General features: G+C 45.0%; 1 protein-coding gene across 3 annotated transcripts; it reads right to left on the reverse strand.

The window, feature by feature from the left end:
* Positions 1-3,289: 3,289 nt before the first annotated feature.
* Positions 3,290-17,908, reverse strand: LOC106587558 (serine/threonine-protein kinase ULK3). 3 transcript variants are annotated; one of them, XM_045708595.2, is made up of 17 exons: positions 17,589-17,905; positions 17,185-17,344; positions 16,843-16,983; positions 16,537-16,657; positions 16,147-16,242; positions 15,660-15,803; positions 15,414-15,496; positions 14,874-15,029; positions 14,685-14,790; positions 14,451-14,491; positions 14,192-14,294; positions 13,852-13,916; positions 13,526-13,604; positions 12,444-12,484; positions 5,624-5,671; positions 5,455-5,518; positions 3,290-4,459 (listed from the first exon to the last, which is right to left on the reverse strand). In XM_045708595.2, exons 2-17 carry the CDS (start codon positions 17,281-17,283, stop codon positions 4,443-4,445), a joined length of 1,404 nt encoding a protein of 467 aa, XP_045564551.1. In that variant the 5' UTR covers positions 17,284-17,344; positions 17,589-17,905; the 3' UTR covers positions 3,290-4,442. The 3 variants fall into 3 exon arrangements, with proteins under 3 accessions (XP_045564551.1, XP_014031538.1, XP_014031536.1); XM_014176063.3 differs by lacking the exon at positions 14,874-15,029 and having other exon boundaries at positions 17,589-17,908; XM_014176061.3 differs by lacking the exon at positions 16,843-16,983.
* Positions 17,909-18,103: the final 195 nt, after the last annotated feature.

The following is an 18,103-nucleotide window of genomic DNA, read 5'->3' on the forward strand; positions in this document are numbered from 1 at the left end:
AGGTCCTTAACAAACCGTATGGAAGTAATAATTACCTAGGTCCTTAACAAACCGTATGGAAGTAATAATTACCTAGGTCCTTAACAAACCGTATGGAAGTAATAATTATTTATTTACAGGTCCTTAACAAACCGTATGGAAGTAATAATTACCTAGGTCCTTAACAAACCGTATGGAAGTAATAATTACCTAGGTCCTTAACAAACCGTATGGAAGTAATAATTACCTAGGTCCTTAACAAACCGTATGGAAGTCATAATTACCTAGGTCCTTAACAAACCGTATGGAAGTAATAATTACCTAGGTCCTTAACAAACCGTATGGAAGTAATAATTACCTAGGTCCTTAACAAACCGTATGGAAGTAATAATTACCTAGGTCCTTAACAAACCGTATGGAAGTGTTATGTAATCTATTAAGTTTGAATGAGTCAAGATAAGTGGAATTTGAAGTCATGACAGGAAATCTGTGTTCAATTCATAGTTCCTTTGACAATAGACTGACCAAGTTGTCCCCTTCCCATCTTCACCTAAATCCAATTTGATTGGTCACATGCGCCGAATACAACAGGTGTAGACTTTACAGCGAAATGCTTACTTACGAGCAAGTATTTTGTTTAGAAAATGTAACGCTCAACAGACAGTCCTTAGATTGTTCAAAAGTGTGTTTCACTGGTGCATTTAGAAGCGGAAGGGAGGGAAAGGGATTCTGTATAGTTGAGGTAAGACCCTCCTAACTCAGCTCAGCCAATCTGTCTAACCATCGCCATGCATCTCAAAGTTGTCCAACTCTAACTCACCCTCATCCCTCCTTCAAATCCCCCACTCAGCTTCTGGGAACAAAATCAAAACAAACAGAAGCAGGGGAGCCTTGGGGTGAGTGGGGGACGGCAGAGGGAGGATTTACAGAGGCTGCAGTGTGCTGGAGCCCATTTTCTAAATTATCTTTATTCAACGTTTCTCTGAAACAAACCCCTGCCTGCCCCCAGGCCTACGAGAGGGGGTGAAACAGGGATTTAGGGGAGAGATTTGTCTCTCATCTGTACAATGTTCTATTCATGATAGCAGTCTACCCATGGTGAATGGTTGATGTGTGTGTGTTTGGGGGTAGGGAAGTTGAGGAGTCCTTAGTTCCTTACGGATTAACCCCCCCTATAACTTTAGCTGATGTCAATACAGCTCCACCGTCGTCCCATTAGGAGTACCAACAGAGGCTGATAGAGAGCCAGGAGAGGGGGAAAGGGTACAAGTGCTCATGATGGAGCTGAACTGAAATGGAGGCCAATTAAACCCACAATGCCACAGGGCTGTGGTTGGTTGGCAAGGGGGTCAAAGGGGTAAAAGGCATAGTGGTTGACTATTCCACTTTTTGGCATCCCCTTATAGCGTACACCTCCATCTCTACTGGTGTTCCTGCCAGTCCTCTACACGCCCAGCTACTCTGGACTACATTAGGGCTTCCTCTCCTTACGTTATGGAAATGGGCCAGTTGTGTCCTCAGGAGAGGGAACCAAATGGTGACTGCATGGCCAGGAGACAGCAGTAGGCCTCCAACAGGCAGTGACAGACTCACCAAGACATCCATGAAACCTTACACTCAGACCACAATGTGATTTTACCAAGCTTTACATTTCAACCCGAACTACAAGTATAGTGCCTTCGGAAAAAAGTATTCAGACCGCTTTACTTTTTCCACATTTTGTTACAGCCTTATTCTAAATTTAATTAATCGTTTTTCCCCCCTCATCAACCTACACACAATAACAAAGCAAAAGCTGTTTTTTGAAATTGTTGCTAATTTATTAAAAATAAAAAAACAGAAATATCTCATTTACATAAGTATTCAGATCATTTACTCAGTACTTTGTTGAAGCACATTTGGCAGCGATTACAGCCTTGAGTCTTCTTGGGTGACACTACAAGCTTGGCATATCTGTGTTTGTGGAGTTTCTCCCATTCTTCTCTGCAGATCCTCTCAAGCTCTGTCAGGTTGGATGGGGAGCGTTGCTGCACAGCTATTTTCAGGTCTCTCCGGAGATGCTCGATCAGGTTCAAGTCTGGGCTCTGGCTGGACCACTCAAGGACATTCAGAGACTTGTCCCGAAGCCACTCCTGCGTTGTTTTGGCTGTGTGCTTAGGGACGTTGTCCTGTTGGAAGGTGAACCATCGCCCCAGTCTGAGGTCCTGAGCACTCTGGAGCAGGTTTTCATCAAGGATCTCTCTGTACTTTGCTCTGTTCATCTTTGTCTCGATCCTGACTAGAATCCCAGTCCCTGCCGCTGAAAAACATCCCCACAGCAAGATGCTGTCACCACCATGCTTCACCGTAGGAAGCATGGTGAAGCATGACATGACATGAAGCAGACATGACACTTGGCATTCAGGCCAAAGAGTTCAATCTTGGTTTAATCAGACCAGAGAATCTTGTTTCTCATGGTCTGAGAGTCTTTAGGTGCCTTTTGGCAAACTCCAAGTGGGCTGTCATGTGCCTTTCACTGAGGAGTGGGTTCCGTCTGGCCACTCTACCATAAAGGCCTGATTGGTGAAGTGCTGCAGAGATGGTTGTCCTTCTGAAAGGTTCTCTCATCTCCACAGAGGAACTCTAGTGCTCTGTCATTGTGACCATCGGGTTCTTGGTCACCTACCTGACCAAGGCCCTTCTCCCCCGATTGCTCAGTTTGTCCGGGGGGCCAGCTCTAGGAGAGTCTTGGTGGTTCCAAACTTCTTCCATTGTGTTCTTGGGGACCTTCAATGCTGCAGATTTGTTTTGGTACCGTTCCTCAGATCTGTGCCTCGACACACCTCGTCTCGGAGCTCTATGAAGTCCTTCGACCTCATGCCTTGGTTTTTGCTCTGACATGCAATGTCAACTGTGGGACCTTACATAAACAGGCGTATGCCTTTCCAAATCATGTCCAATCAATTGAATTTACCACAGGTGGACTCCAATCAAGTTGTAGAAACACCTCAAAAATGATCAATGGAAACAGGATGCACCTGAGCTCAATTGAGTCTCATAGCAAAGGGTCTGAATACATATGTAATAAGGTATCTGTTTTTTTTGTTAATGAGTGCAAAAATTCCTAAAAACCCGTTTTCGCTTTGTCATTATGGGGTATTGTGTGTAGATTGCTGAGGATGTTAATTTATTTAATCAATTTTAGAATAAGGCTGTAAGGTAACAAAATGTGGAAAAAGTCAAGGGGTCTGAATACTTTCCAAAGGCACTCTATTTTAATTTACTAAATCTTGGGCTTTATCTCAAAACACAATGAATACAGGCCATGACAACACATTACATAGCCATTTTAATTCAATTGAATCAGCCTTTTACGGTAATAAATAATTTATAAAATCATACCCATACAAAATGTTTCAACAAAAACAATACACAATTGTCAGTTCTCAATTCGACACACATTTCTTCCTTTTCAGTTACACCATTCCATTTCCTGATTAAACAGCAGATAGGAGGCTATGATACAGCATATTCACAAATACTAAAGTTCCCTTGAAAGTAGATTCATGCACACAACCTGGCTCACTGAAAACAAACAGAAAAGACCCACAACAGCAATAACGGTTAACCTGTCACCAAATGTCCAACCTTTTGGCAGGCTACTTAAGCAGGCTGAGTTGTGACGCACGCCTTGACTTCACAGTTGCTACTGTATGCCTTCATCCTGACCGGTGCCAACCCAAAAGTAAATGAAAGTCTACAGAGTAAATAAGGCAGCAGCCGCACCTCTCCAGTTTTCCTCTCATAGTGGTAGAGGCTGCTCCATCAGCAGAGGGAGCGTGGTGAGGCTGTGGTCAGGCCACAGAAAAGGGATTTTGTGTGTGTGTGTGTGTGTGTGGCGACAGAAGGGCTTTCCCAAATATTCATTCATTTCGATAACTCCCTTCAGTTACAGACGACAAACTTGCTATGCTGGGTAGTCATTCTGAGTCGCCATCTCTTTTGCAACTACAAGCATTTGAGGCTCATTATTACCCTTATTCATCCTGCAACATAACACAACAACATGATACAGCACCAGTTCATCATGACAGTACAGTATTAGCAGCCTTTCCAGCCTTTCCATTTGAATGGTTAGGCAGGAGGGCTTTGAGGCTGAGCAGTGACTGGAGACTGTGACAGTCTTCTGTGTTGTGTTGGTGAGGGGGATGCAAAGCTGACAAGCTGCTAGTTGAAGTCCAGGCAGAGTAATAACAGGGTAGATTGTCTCTGACGCCACAGCCTCCATTTCCAGGCTTTCTCACGTTTGTTGGGAAACAACAGCCGTGCGATGATTGAGACTTACGAGTATGGTGACGCAAGACTACCGAGGCCATGGACTCAGAGGCCTGAGGAATTCCTTAGCCTGACCCGTAGAGGTGCAGGGGGTCTGGGGCTCCGCAGGCACGATGGACCCTCTCTCTGGTTCCTACTGCCAGGCTGGCTCACTGCACACAGCATGCTGAGGAGGTGAGCATCGACAGATGTGTTAGAGACTGCATTATCATCATATAGACATGGCTTACCTCAGTACTGATCTGTGAGTAGATTTCTGTTGAGTAATTAAGATTTCCAATATATTCAATACACATGGCAATAAAAAGGTATAATGGCTGTATTACTGTCCTGTATTATGGGACAAGCTCAGAGACTGAGGCTGTGTACCAAATGGCACCCTACTCCCACATAGCTCACTACTTTTGACCGGGCTGAACTATGTATGGAATAGGGTGGCATTTAGGATACAGATTGAGAGCATTAGGCCTAGACTTTACTGCTTTGTTTGTAGTTAGCGTAGTAGTAGTTTAAGGTCACCAGCCAGACAGTCTTGGGCGTTGCTGTGACCCCTCCAGCTGGAGAGCTGCCAACATGACATGGCTGACTGTGGCCGCAATGTGTTAAAATAACAGCAACGTAACAAGCCATGTTTATGAAACCTGAATCTGTTCCAAATTCATTGAACCCCCTTCGCACATAATTCCTCTGGAATTTCTAACCCGAAACAGGATATTGTCTGGCTCTACTATATATCAACTAACTCCCTCCCTCGCAGCTAGTGTGTGTGTTGTGCGTGTGTGTGTGTGTTGTGACTGGGGGGGGGGGGGGTGTATTCTCCTTGGTTATAACCAAGTCTCACTTTCACAAGGTGGGTTTGATAGGTCAGAGGGCAGAGCAGCCCAGCGCTGTGCAGGACTGAGCTGAAATCAAAGATCCAGATGCTCCTACGGGGAGGCCAGCATGGTAAGACAACAGCTTGTATTTTACTAGTGGAAAAACCTCAACTGAAGGGAAATGTCATTACAGCTTCTCACTTAACCCCTGGTTAAGTAAATGACCAGTCTGCTTAGCTGCAAGGCCCTCTGCTGGGACGTTCTGTGACACACACCCCTACACCAGCACGTACACAATATCTAATGGGAAATGTGAATACCACGCTACCCTCACAGGAATACTCACAACTTCTCACAGATTCTGATAGAGGCTCTCTATCTATTGACACGTCTTTCTGGGTCTCCAGCATCTGAAAGACACAAAAAGATGATACGACTCAAAATCATGGGCCAAAATGTTTGCTTGGGATTTTTATATCTACTAATATCTAAAGTCAAGTCATCGCTATTCCTACCTTGATCTGTTCTTTGAGGTATTCAGCTCTGGTCATTAGGCTCCTGATCTGCAAAGTGAGAGGTGGTGTTTAGTATGTAATCCATCCAAAGTCATCCACATTCTCCTATCTATAATGTCTGGTGATGATGAGGGTAGACCAAGGTGGATGGCTTCCTATAATGACCCTTTAAAAGACAGATCTGTTGTGGAAAATAACCAGCACCAAGGCTGTAATACTATCAAATCACACCCAAAGTAAGATTACAGCTGTAATATAAATGTATTAACCTTCCAACTAGATCAAGGCTGGTGTTCTTATATGATAAGCCCAGGCATATTGAACTGGGAATTACAGCCCTGAGTTAAGAAAGGCTGAACTGTGTTCAAGAGATGAACCAACACACATGGAGACCATTCCTAGCTGCAGTCGGGGCTCTTTGTGTTCTCACACACATGCTTTCGATCTGCAGTCCGCCCCAGCGTTCGATTATTAAAGCCGCATCTGAATTTACTTAAGCCAAGCGCCCATAAAACTTCAAATAGGGAGGTCTATGAGCCCAGCTTTAAATCTCTCTCCCTCTGGGGTTTGTTGTTGAAACATTGTTGTGTGTTGTTGACCTGGTTGCTTGCAAAACAAATGCTCAAAACACAAAAGAATAACTTTCCTTTACCACTGAATATTAATACAGTCAAACTAATTGACTGTTGTAAGAGTATACCTCTCCAACTAAATGTCAAGGTCGAGGCTTAGCTATTTCACCTGACCATTGCTAGTGCAGTGGATACCATTATGGTGTCATATGACTGATATTTTTATAGATTTTTTTATCTTCACCTTTATTTAACCAGGTAGGCCAGTTGAGAACAAGTTCTCATTTACAACTGCGACCTGGCCAAGATAAAGCAAAGCAGTGCGACACAAACAACAACACAGAGTAACACATGGAATAAACAAACGTACAGTCAATAACACAATAGAAAAGTTAATTTACAGTGTGCGCAAATGTAGTAAGATTAGGGAGGTAAGGCAATAAATAGGCCATAGTGGCGAAATAATTACAATTTAGCAATTAAACACTGGAGTGATAGATGTGCAGAAGATGAATGTGCAAGTAGAGATACTGGGGTGCAAAGGAGCAAAAATAAATAACAGTATGGGGATGAGGTAGTTGGGTGGGCTATTTACAGATGTGCCATGTACAGGTGCAATGATCTGTAAGCTGCTCTGACAGCTGATGCTTAATGAGGGAGATATAGCTCTCCAGCTTCAGAGATTTTTGCAATTTGCTCCAGTCATTGGCAGCAGAGAACTGGAAGGAAAGGTGGCCAAAGGAGGAGTTGGCTTAGGGGATGACCAGTGAAATATACCTGCTGGAGCGCGTGCTATGGGTGGGTGCTGCTATGGTGACCAGTGAGCTGAGATACGGTGGGGCTTTACCTAGCAAAGACTTATAGATGACCTGGAGCCAGTGGGTTTGGCGATGAATATGAAGCGAGGGCCAGCCAACGAGAGCATACAGGTCGCAGTGGTGGGTAGTATATGGGGCATTGGTGGCACTGTGATAGACCACATCCAATTTGCTGAGTAGAGTGTTGGAGGCTATTTTGTAAATGACATCGCCGAAGTCAAGGATCAGTAGGATAGTCAGTTTTACGAGGTTATGTTTGGCAGCATGAGTGAAGGATGCTTTGTTGCGAAATAGGAAGCTGATTCTAGATTTAATTTTGGATTGAGATGCTTAATGTGAGTCTAGAAGGAGAGTTTATAGTCTAAACAGACACCTAAGTATTTGTAGTTGTCCACATATTCTAAGTCAGAACCGTCCAGAGTAGTGATGCTAGATGAGCATGCATTTAGTTTTACTTGCATTTAAGAGCAGTTGGAGGCCACGGAAGGAGTGTTGTATGGCATTGAAGCTCGTCTGGAGTTTTGTTAAAACCTGTTAGGGCTAGGGGGCAGTATTTACACGGCCGGATAAAAAACGTACCCGATTTAATCTGGTTATTACTACTGCCCAGAAACTAGAATATGCATATAATTATTGGCTTTGGATAGAAAACACCCTAAAGTTTCTAAAACTGTTTGAATGGTGTCTGTGAGTATAACAGAACTCAAATGGCAGGCAAAAACCTGAGAAGATTCTGTACAGGAAGTGCCCTCTCTGACCATTCCTTGGGGTTCTTGACTCTCTTTATTGAAAACTTAGGATCTTTGCTGTAACGTGACACTTCCTACGGCTCCCATAGGCTCTCAGAACCCGGGAAAAAGCTGAATGATGTCGAGGCAGCCCCTGGCTGAAAAACATTAGCGCCTTTGGTAAGTGGTCTATCAGAGGACAATGAGACTGAGGCGCGTGCACGAGGCGACCCCATGTTTTTATTTTCTCTGTCTTTGAACTAAAACACGGTTTCCCGGTCGGAATATTATCGCTTTTTTCTGAGAAAAATAGCATAAAAATTTATTTTAAACAGCGGTTGACATGCTTCGAAGTACGGTAATGGAATATTTAGAATTTTTTTGTCACGAAACGCGTCGGGGACGTCACCCTTATTTACCCTTCGGATAGTGTCTTGAACGCACGAACAAAACAGGATATTTGAACATAACTATGGATTATTTTGAACCAAACCAACATTTGTTATTTAAGTAGAAGTCCTGGGAGTGCATTCTGACGAAGAACAGCAAAGGTAATAACATTTTTCTTATAGTAAATCTGACTTTGGTGAGGGCTAAACTTGGTGGGTGTCTAAATAGCTAGCCCTGTGATGCCGGGCTATCTACTCAGAATATTGCAAAATGTGCTTTCACCGAAAAGCTATTTTAAAATCGGACATAGCGAGTGCATAAAGGAGTTCTGTATCTATAATTCTTAAAATAATTGTTATGTTTTTTGTGAACGTTTATCGTGAGTAATTTAGTAAATTCACCGGAAGTTTGCGGGGGGTATGCTAGTTCTGAACGTCACATGCTAATGTAAAAAGCTGGTTTTTGATATAAATATGAACTTGATTGAACAAAACATGCATGTATTGTATAACATAATGTCCTAGGATTGTCATCTGATGAAGATCATCAAAGGTTAGTGCTGCATTTAGCTGTGGTTTGGGTTTATGTGACATTATATGCTAGCTTGAAAAATGGGTGTCTGATTATTTCTGGCTGGGTACTTTGCTGACATAATCTAATGTTTTGCTTTCGTTGTAAAGCCTTTTTGAAATCGGACAGTGTGGTTAGATTAACGAGAGTCTTGTCTTTAAAATGGTGTAAAATAGTCATATGTTTGAGAAATTGAAGTAATAGCATTTCTAAGGTATTTGAATATCGCGCCACGGGATTACACTGGCTGTTGCGTAGGTGGGACGATTTCGTCCCACCTAGCCCAGAGAGGTTAACACAGTGTTCAAAGAAGGGCAAGAAGTATACAGAATGGTGTCATCTGCGTAGAGGTGGATCAGAGAATCACCCGCAGCAAGAGCGACATCATTGATGTATACAGAGAAAAGAGTCAGCCGAGAATTGAACCCTGTGGCACCCCCATGGAGACTGCCAGATGTCCGGACAACAGGCCCTCCGATTTGACACACTGCTCTATCTGAGAAGTAGTTGGTGAACCTGGCGAGGCAGTCATTTGAGAAACCAAGGCGGTTGAGTCTGCCGATAAGAATATGGTGATTGACAGAGTCGAAAGCCTTGGCTAGGTCGATGAAGGCGGCTGCACAGTAACCGATGGCGTTTATGATATAGTTTAGGACCTTGAGCGTGGCTGAGGTGCACCCTTGACCAGCTCGGAAACCAGATTGCATAGTGGACAAGGTATGGTGGGATTCGAAATGTTCAGTGATCTGTTTGTTAACTTGGCTTTCGAAGACTTTAGAAAGGCAGGGTAGGATAGATAATTTTTATTTTACCTTTATTTAACTAGGCAAGTCAGTTAAGAACAAATTCTTATTTTCAATGACGGCCTAGGAACAGTGGGTTAACTGCCTTGTTCAGGGGCAGAACAACAGATTTTTACCTTGTCAGCTCGGGATTCGTTCTTGCAACCTTTCGGTTACTAGTCCAATGCTCTAACCACTAGGCTACCTGCCGCCCCTTATAGGTCTGTAACAGTTTGGGTCTAGAGTGTCTCCCCCTTTGAAGAGGGGGATGACCGCGGCAGCTTTCCAATCTTTGGGGATCTCAGACGATACGAAAGAGAGGTTGAACAGGCTAGTAATAGGGGTTGCAACAACTGCGGCGGATAATTTTAGAAAGAGAGGGTCCAGATTGTCTAGCCCAGGTGATTTGTAGGGGTCCAGATTTTGCAGCTCTTTCAGAACATCAGCTATCTGGATTTGGGTGAAGGGGAAATGGGGGAGGCTTGGGCAAGTTGCTGTGGGGGGATGCAGAGCTGTTGACCAGGGTAGGGGTGGCCAGGTGGAAGGCATGGCCAGCCGAAGAAAAATGCTTATTGAAATTCTTGATTATCGCAGATTTATCGGTGGTGATAGTGTTTCCTAGCCTCAGTGCAGTGGGCAGCAGGGAGGAGGTGCTCTTATTCTCCATTGACTTTACAGTGTCGCAGAACTTTTTGGAGTTTGTGCTACAGGATGCAAATTTCTGTTTGAAAAAGCTAGCCTTTGCTTTCCTAACTGCCTGTGTATATTGGTTCCTAACTTCCCTGAAAGGTTGCATATCGCGGGGGCTATTCAATGCTAATGGAGTACACCACAGGATGTTTTGTGCTGGTCGAGGGCAGTCAGGTCTGGAGTGAACCAAGGGCTATATCTATTCTTAGTTCTACATTTATTGAATGGGGCATGCTTATTTAAGATGTTGAGGAAAGCACTTTTAAAGAATAACCAGGCATCCTCTACTGACGGGATGAGGTCAATATCATTCCAGGATACCCGGGCCAGGCGAATTAGAAAGGCCTGCTCGCTGAAGTGTTTTAGGGAGCGTTTGACAATGATGAGGGGTGGTCGTTTGACCGCAGACCCATTATGGACGCAGGCAATGAGGCAGTGATCACTGAGAACCTGGTTGAAGACAGCAGAGGTGTATTTAGAGGGCAGGTTGGTCAGGATGATATCTATGAGGGTGCCCGTGTTTATGGATTTAGGGTTGTACCTCGTAGGTTCCATAATAATTTGTGTGAGATTGAGGGCATCTAGCATAGATTGTAGGACGGCCGGGGTGTTAAGCATATCCCAGTTTAGGTCACCTAACAGTACAAACTCTGAAGATAAATGGGGGGCAATTCATTCACATATGGTGTCCAGGGCACAGCTGGGGGATGAGGGGGGTCTATACAAGCGGTAAAAGTGAGAGACTTATTTCTGGAAAGGTGGATTTTTTAAAGTAGAAGCTCGAACTGATTGGCCACAGACCTGGATAGCATGACATAACTCTGCAGGCTAACTCCACCCCTTTTGGCAGTTTTATCTTGGCGGAAAATGTTATAGTTGGGGATGGAAATGTCATAATTTTGGTGGCCTTCCTAAGCCAGGATTCAGACACGGCTAGGACATCAGGGTTGGCGGAGTGTGCTAAAGCAGTGAAAAAAACAAAGTTAGGGAGGAGGCTTCTGATGTTAACATGCATGAAACCAAGGCTTTTACGGTTACAGAAGTCAACAAATGATAGCGCCTGGGGAATAGGGGTGGAACTGGGGGCTACAGGGCCTGGGTTAACCTCTACATGACCAGAGGAACAGAGGAGGAATAGGATAAGGGTACCGATAAAGGCTATAAGAACTGGTCGTCTAGTACGTTGGGGACAGATAATAAAAGGAGCAGATTTCTGGGCGTGGTAGAATAGATTCAAGGCATAATGTACAGACATGGGTATGGTAGGATGTGAGTACAGTGGAGGTAAACCTTGGCGTTGAGTGACGATGAGAGAGGTTTCGTCTCTGGAGGCACCAGTTAAGCCAGGTGAGGTCTCTGCATGTGCATGGGTTGGGACAAAGGAGTTATCTAAGGCATTTTGAGTGGGACTGAGGGCTCTACAGTGAAAGAAAAACAGTAAGAACTAGCCAAGGCAGCAGTAGACAAGGCATATTGACATTAGAGAGAGGCATAAAGCAATCACAGGTGTTGATCAAGAGAGCTAAGACAACAACGGGTAAATGGCGATGAATGGGCAGAGCGGGTCTGTTAGGTACATACAGGACCTGAGTTCGAGGCTGGGGCCGACAGGTAAACAAAATGAGGTACCGTGTTATTGAAACAGTCCAGCAGGCATCAGCTGTGTAGCCGAGTGATCATAGGGTCAAAAGAGCAGCAATAGGTGAGTCAGGGTGCAGTTCGGTAGTCACTACTATACTAGGCGAGTAGGGGACACAGCGTAGCGTTCAGAAAAGCTAGCGGGCCGGGGCTAGTAGATGGTTCTTCGGCGACATGTAACAGAATAGCCGGTTGAGACCACATCGGGCGATCGCGTCGACAGTCCAGTCGTGATAGATCGGCGGGGCTCCGTGTCGACAATAAAGGGTCCAGGCCAATTGGCAAAGGAGGTGTTGTAGCCCAGGAATTAGCTGGTATATGGGTGATATATGTACACCAAACTGCAGTGTCACTCATCTATTACGTTCGTAGCTTTTATTCAGGGAAACACTCACGTGACTACCAGAGAATGCTCCTTGGTGTGTCCCAGATATAGCTGTGCTTGTTTGGTCTCAGAGACCTGTGTGTGAGTGTATGTCTTCAGGTGCTCTATGTGCTGTTACGGTGAGCACTGAACCAGGTGCCTCCTCACCTCACATTCTCACCTAAATCCTCTCATCCACCTCACCCCCAGTAACTCACCTCAAATTCTCACCTCAACCTTCTCACCCACCTCACCGCCAGTAACTCACCTCACCGTGGAGCAACTCTCTCCGGCGCCCCTGGGCTTCAGCTGGAAGACAGACAGAGGGGGAGGAGAGGGAGAAAGAGAAGGAAGGAGGGAGGGTGGAGAGAATATAAAGAGATGGATCACTGCTCTCCTTATCACCATGTTTGCACAAGAGAGGGTAATTTACCGAGCCAGTTTGGTTGTGATAGCCCACTGAGGCTCAGGGGGAACCCTTGAAACTGAAGCAGCCTTTCTTCAATTAGCCTGCCTGAGGAGGAGGGGACCAGTTCTCCAGCAGCAAGGCATTCTGGGAAGGGAACGTAATCAACCAAAGGCTATAGCGAGACAAAAGGGACAATGTTTTCTCCCACAATCCCCCTGGTCTCGCTGACGTGCCACGGTCCCGTTCCCTCTGATCCATCATGATGATTTAACGACTCAAGCCGTCTCTTCTCTATTAAGACAGATAATAGTTTTTATTTGTTTCCAGTGTGTAATAACATTGAGAAATTAACTGTTGGGCTCTCAATGGGAACCAGATGGCAGCGAGCGGCTCTATACCACACAGGGCGCTGGCACCAGGTCTCATCCACAGCTCAAAGCCACATCTGGCTCCAGCTCCACCATCATCATCCCCATGCCGCCTGCCTGCCTCGCCTCCCTCCGCCATTAGGACCATCTCCCAGATGAGGTCATGTAGAGTCAGGGCTAATAGAGACCAGGCCACAGCCTAGAGGAGTCTAGTCCACATACAGACACTGAGCCAGAGCAGAGGCAGCCAGAGCGCCGAGGAGAGGAGACCATTATGGGCCACCACTGCCACCGTCTCTTTAATAACAATAACAGCCAGCCAAAGCTGAGGGCTGGAGACACAGCAGACACTCAGGGCAGGCTCTGCTGCGGTCTCTGATGTAATAGCCTCTTAATTCTGGAGATTGAATTACTGTGTTACTCCCGGACTCCCCGCAGGGTTGTAAAATCACACCTGTGTTTATTAGAGTCCATGCAGCAGACGCTGTATGTGGCATAGATGACTGACTCATGGTTTTCCCCATCTAAAGGACTAATATAGTCTATGTGGGATTTTCAGTGAGCAGACCTTACCTGCCAGGGCTAGCAGTAGTTCTCCCAGACTCTGCTGGTACAGAGCCAGTGTATCATGGTCCTCTATCCCATTCTCCTCCTGGAATGGAATACAAGTGTGTTATGAAAAGGAAAGACGTCCCACTATGGTATAGTAGTCCACTCTCAAGAAAGCCCCCAGATCCCATAACTACAGCCTTCACTGTAGCGGTAGCCTTCAATCCATCCTGCTGTAGACAGCATCTACAAGCCACTACCACCCTCCCAGCTCTCTCACTCCTCTCTGGTAGTCTCCCCAGAGCTCCATCATCATGCCCTGCTCATGGTACCCAGTCCCCTCAGCTTACCATGGCGATGGCTGTAGATGCCAGCTCCAGAGCAGCCAGCACCCGTGGTTGGTCCCGGGACATCTCTGAGAAGGGGACAGAGAGAGAGAGAGAGAGAGAGGGGGACAGAGAGAGAGAGAGAGAAAGGGTTGGACTTGAGGCCTTCTCAGAACACCGCCTTTAGGTACTTTTCAATACCCAGTTACACTTGATAATGTGCTCCTTCTGAGTCTTATGAATGTGTTATCAAGTCCTTAAGAAGGTTCCCTTCAAATAAAGTAGGGTTTAAATTAGGTCCTCTATATAAGGGTCATGAAATATGGTATTTATGATGTACAGCGGGCAAAGTTAGCTGTATTACCTCTCAGGATGTCTCTGGTGGACTTGAACTGCTCAAAGCAGAGGCTGTTGTCTGCAGACACCAGAGCTTTCAGCTCCTCTGCCCTGGACACGTACTGACTAACCTGCAGGAGGGGTTTATATTGCTGTCATTCACTTCATTCTATGATGTCATCCATAGCATGTGTTTTTCATCCATGCCATATGTTATTCAAATAATTTCGGTCTAGCCTTTGGGGTATGAAAATACAATAGACCAAATATACTTATGTACTCTGTACCTTTTGCCTAAGGGCATCTTTACGCAGTCTGTCTGTCTCATCTGGAAAGGGGAGAGAAGATACATTTCTTAGACAGTTACCAATAGTGTTCTGATTATGTCATCTCCAGTTCTGTGAGCTTGTATCACGTTTCAGTTGATGTTGGACTGTGGTACGGAATTAGACATTATATAGATGAGAGACCTGAGAGAAGTTGTGATTGTGGCAGGACGGGGCTGTGCATGCTGCTCTTACAGTGAATGGCAGGGACAAAGTGCTCCAGTGCGCTGCAGTACAGAGACAGAGCAGCTGATCTATCCCCCTCCTGGTCCTTCTGAACAGCTTTCAGGACCAGATCCTTCTGCAATAGGAGACAGACAGCGCGTCACACCAACACATCTAGCTCTCTTTCACACACCCGCATGCACCCGAACACACACACACCGCTTTCCCCAGGCTCTCTGCGTTGGGCATGTGCTCGAGGTCCACCCAGGGGTGGGAGAAGAACTGAGTGAAGGTGAGGCGGGTGTCAGGGTCCCTGTCCAGCAGCCGCAGCAGTAAGTCCCTGCAGTTCCTGGACACTCTGGCCCCTGCAGGCAGCTGAGACACACAACACAACCAGAGAACCACCATGTTTTTATAAGTTGTAACACGTACTTTGTGTTATCCTTGATGATTTTAAATGCAGTATCCACTTGTGGCTGGAATTATATTTTTAAAACTGTCGAATAAATTATATCTATCTTCCAACTAATTACACTCTGTCCTGACCACTGGATTGAGGAGGAGACTGTAGAACCCACTCCAGCACAGGAGTGTCCCTTCCAATAAGAAAGCACTGCGAGATAAGGTTTATTGGGCAAGTGTGCCACCCTGTGGTGGCAAATATACTCACAGGGGAAAGAATGATTCTTCTAACAGCAGTCACAGAATGAACAATCATTGCTACCACACATTTCCTTAGATAGATGTAACAGAGCTTACCTCGATGGGCTTGTCACTGCGGATCTTCTCCTCCAGTTCAGCATAGGATCTGGAGGCAAATGGCGCCCGGCCAAATAGTGTCTCTACATACAGAAGTAAGAACAACAAATACATGATAAGAATAAGTGAGAAAGCAATATAAACTTAAACCATCTTTGGCATTCAAAGCGGTAACGTTGTAGTTTGATGTCACTGAATTGTCTGGTTTGTGCTTAAGAGAGCATAGAGTGTTCTATTTAATCTTACCATATAGGATGACTCCCACAGACCAGAGGTCGACCCTGGAGTCATACTGCCGTCGACACACCATCTCAGGGGCCATGTAGAGAGGAGAGCCCCTCAGAGCACTCTGCTCATCCCACGGAGACATGTAACTCGCAAAGCCAAAATCTGACAACAGCATAGGGCAAAAATGTTTTAGTGCAAAGTGCACTAGACTAGTCTCAGTCAAGACTGTGATACACCTGGTAATACTTGGAGCAGCATTACAAAATCCTCTAATGCATAATTTAGTGGTGCAACTGTTGCATTCCATCATTTTAAATGTCACAACTGAATAGCGCAGACAGTGACACCAATAACCTCTTGCATATTGGCACTGCTATGATTTCGCAGCTATGATTCATATCACAGTCCCATGGTGATGAAATGCAAGAGATTCATAAAGATAGAAATGTGACCATAAGGAATACTGTATGTAAGTGTGATTGTGGCACTTGCCAGTGTGCTGTACCTGCTAGTTTAAGAACAGAACCATTGAGCAGAATGTTCTGGGGTTTCAGGTCCAGATGGGAGATGTTATGATTATGGAGAAACTGAAGAGCGCAGGCTGTTTTCAGACATGTAGCAAGAGAAGAGAGAGAGAGAGCCTTATTGCTGTTGGTCCCACCATTTTGTGTTATATGTATATTTTGACAATGTAAGTAATATAACTTGCCACGTCAATAAAGTCTTCTGAATTTAATTGATTTCAGTGGGAGAGAGAGAAAGAGAGCGAGATAGTAGGAGAGAGAGATAGAGAAAGAGAGAGTGGGGAGAGAGAACTGCTCAACATCATTAAATAGTGCTCTAAATAATGTAGGTTACTTATACCTAAAGCACCACTGACTCTGGTGTGACTCACCTATCTGCTGCAGGAAGAGCCGAGCCACCCTCTCAGGTAGCAGGCGCCTACTGTGGATGAAACGGGACAGGTCCCCACCAGAACACCACTCCAGGATCAGATAGATGTTCTCACTGTCCCACTGACCAATGGCAGAGAACAGGATTAGACTCAATTCACTCAGACAAGGATATGAAATGTAGCCTGCTGAGTCAGATCAGTTTGTGCTCTCTTGTCTGGCAAGCAATGTGGGAGTCAGGATAGCCTATATGAAATGTACTTATATGAGTGGGGATGGGCTGATTAAATATTAAACTGATTGTAAACCTGGAAGTCCTTCAGCTGAACAATGTGAGGGTGGCGAACAGTTTTCAGGATCTCTATCTCAGTCAGCAGGTTCTCCATAGACACCTTGTTAAGACTCTTCTTCCCAACCACCTTCACTGCCACCACCTCCCTGTTGTCCCCCTGCACACACAGATCCAGTAGACTGAACAATGCTCTAGTCTGGGACATGACATCAGTTTGGATGTCAGGCTACAGAGCCAGTCTCAAAACTCTCATTTCTATTAGGGAAGTTGCTACTGTTTACTTGTGTTGTTTATGCAAGTAGTTGTGCTTATAGGCTAGCTAGTAGCTAGCTAACTCGGTCTGCAACGAATGGAGTACCTTTCTGTAGGCTTTGTAAACTGTCGCATAGGTGCCACTGCCCAGCCTCTCAGTGAGAATGAAATCAGCCAGTTTCGGTGGGGCGAAGCTCGAAGCCATGATGATGATGTTCACAGTTGCATCAAAGTTGCTGTGGACCCCTTCACTGCTGCAAAGTGCACTAGAACATATATAGAGGAAGACGGTCTATATCATTCAAATTTAGCTACAAAAGCAATGCCTATATCTGACCAGACTGAAGTGAAACAGGGACGTCTACAATAATGGCTGTTGCAGCTAGCTAGTACAGTACTACATAGGAGATATGTTGAGCTGACTTGCTGCTATCTAGCAAGCATTTTTATTTTTAACTCAGCCCATCTTCTATACTTCTCAGAAATGTGTATATTTAGACAAATATTTACCGTCATTCAAGTATAAATACTGCCGAATTTGCAGAATGATTCTTCTTCTTCAAAGTTGTATTGACAGACTACACCTATTGGTGTATTGCCGCCACCTACTGTACAGGGTATTGAAATCAAAAATATTTCAAATTCAGGAAGGGGGGGTGACATAAAACAACAACAAAAATCAAACATCCGTCCCACTCCTTCAGTTACATTCAAATCACATCAATACACAGACTCCGGTGCCTGCGAGTTGCAGAATGATTGTTTACATTGCTAGCTAGCGCCACTGTGAAAATGCTGTCGTGGTCAGCTGGTCAAAACACGTCAACTCGTCGATGCTCCAAACCATGGCCCTTTTTTCTACTGCCCTCTACCGGTTTGATATTTAATACTCGGCCTTATCGAGAAGGCCTTATCTGTAAAGGTAATCCAGAGAAGACAACCTCACATTTATTGAAACAGTAATCAGTCATTGCTACAGTAAAACTCTTACTATGTATGTGGCTTTTACAATAGCAGCATCAAGA

Source organism: Salmo salar, chromosome 26 (genome assembly GCF_965601325.2).
Source record: "Salmo salar chromosome 26, fSalSal1, whole genome shotgun sequence".
Taxonomy (NCBI): domain Eukaryota; kingdom Metazoa; phylum Chordata; class Actinopteri; order Salmoniformes; family Salmonidae; genus Salmo; species Salmo salar.

What these genes read in the sequence shown, in the direction of transcription:
- LOC106587558 (XM_045708595.2), bottom strand. Translation starts at nt 17,283, where the DNA reads ATGGCTTCGAGCTTCGCCCCACCGAAACTGGCTGATTTCATTCTCACT. An exon ending in CAGAGAGCCTGGGGAAAGCG is followed by an intron (nt 14,791 to 14,873) that starts GTGTGTGTGTGT and finishes CTCCTATTGCAG; the next exon opens with AAGGATCTGGTCCTGAAAGC. An exon ending in CACCAGAGACATCCTGAGAG is followed by an intron (nt 13,917 to 14,191) that starts GTAATACAGCTA and finishes TCCCCTTCTCAG; the next exon opens with AGATGTCCCGGGACCAACCA.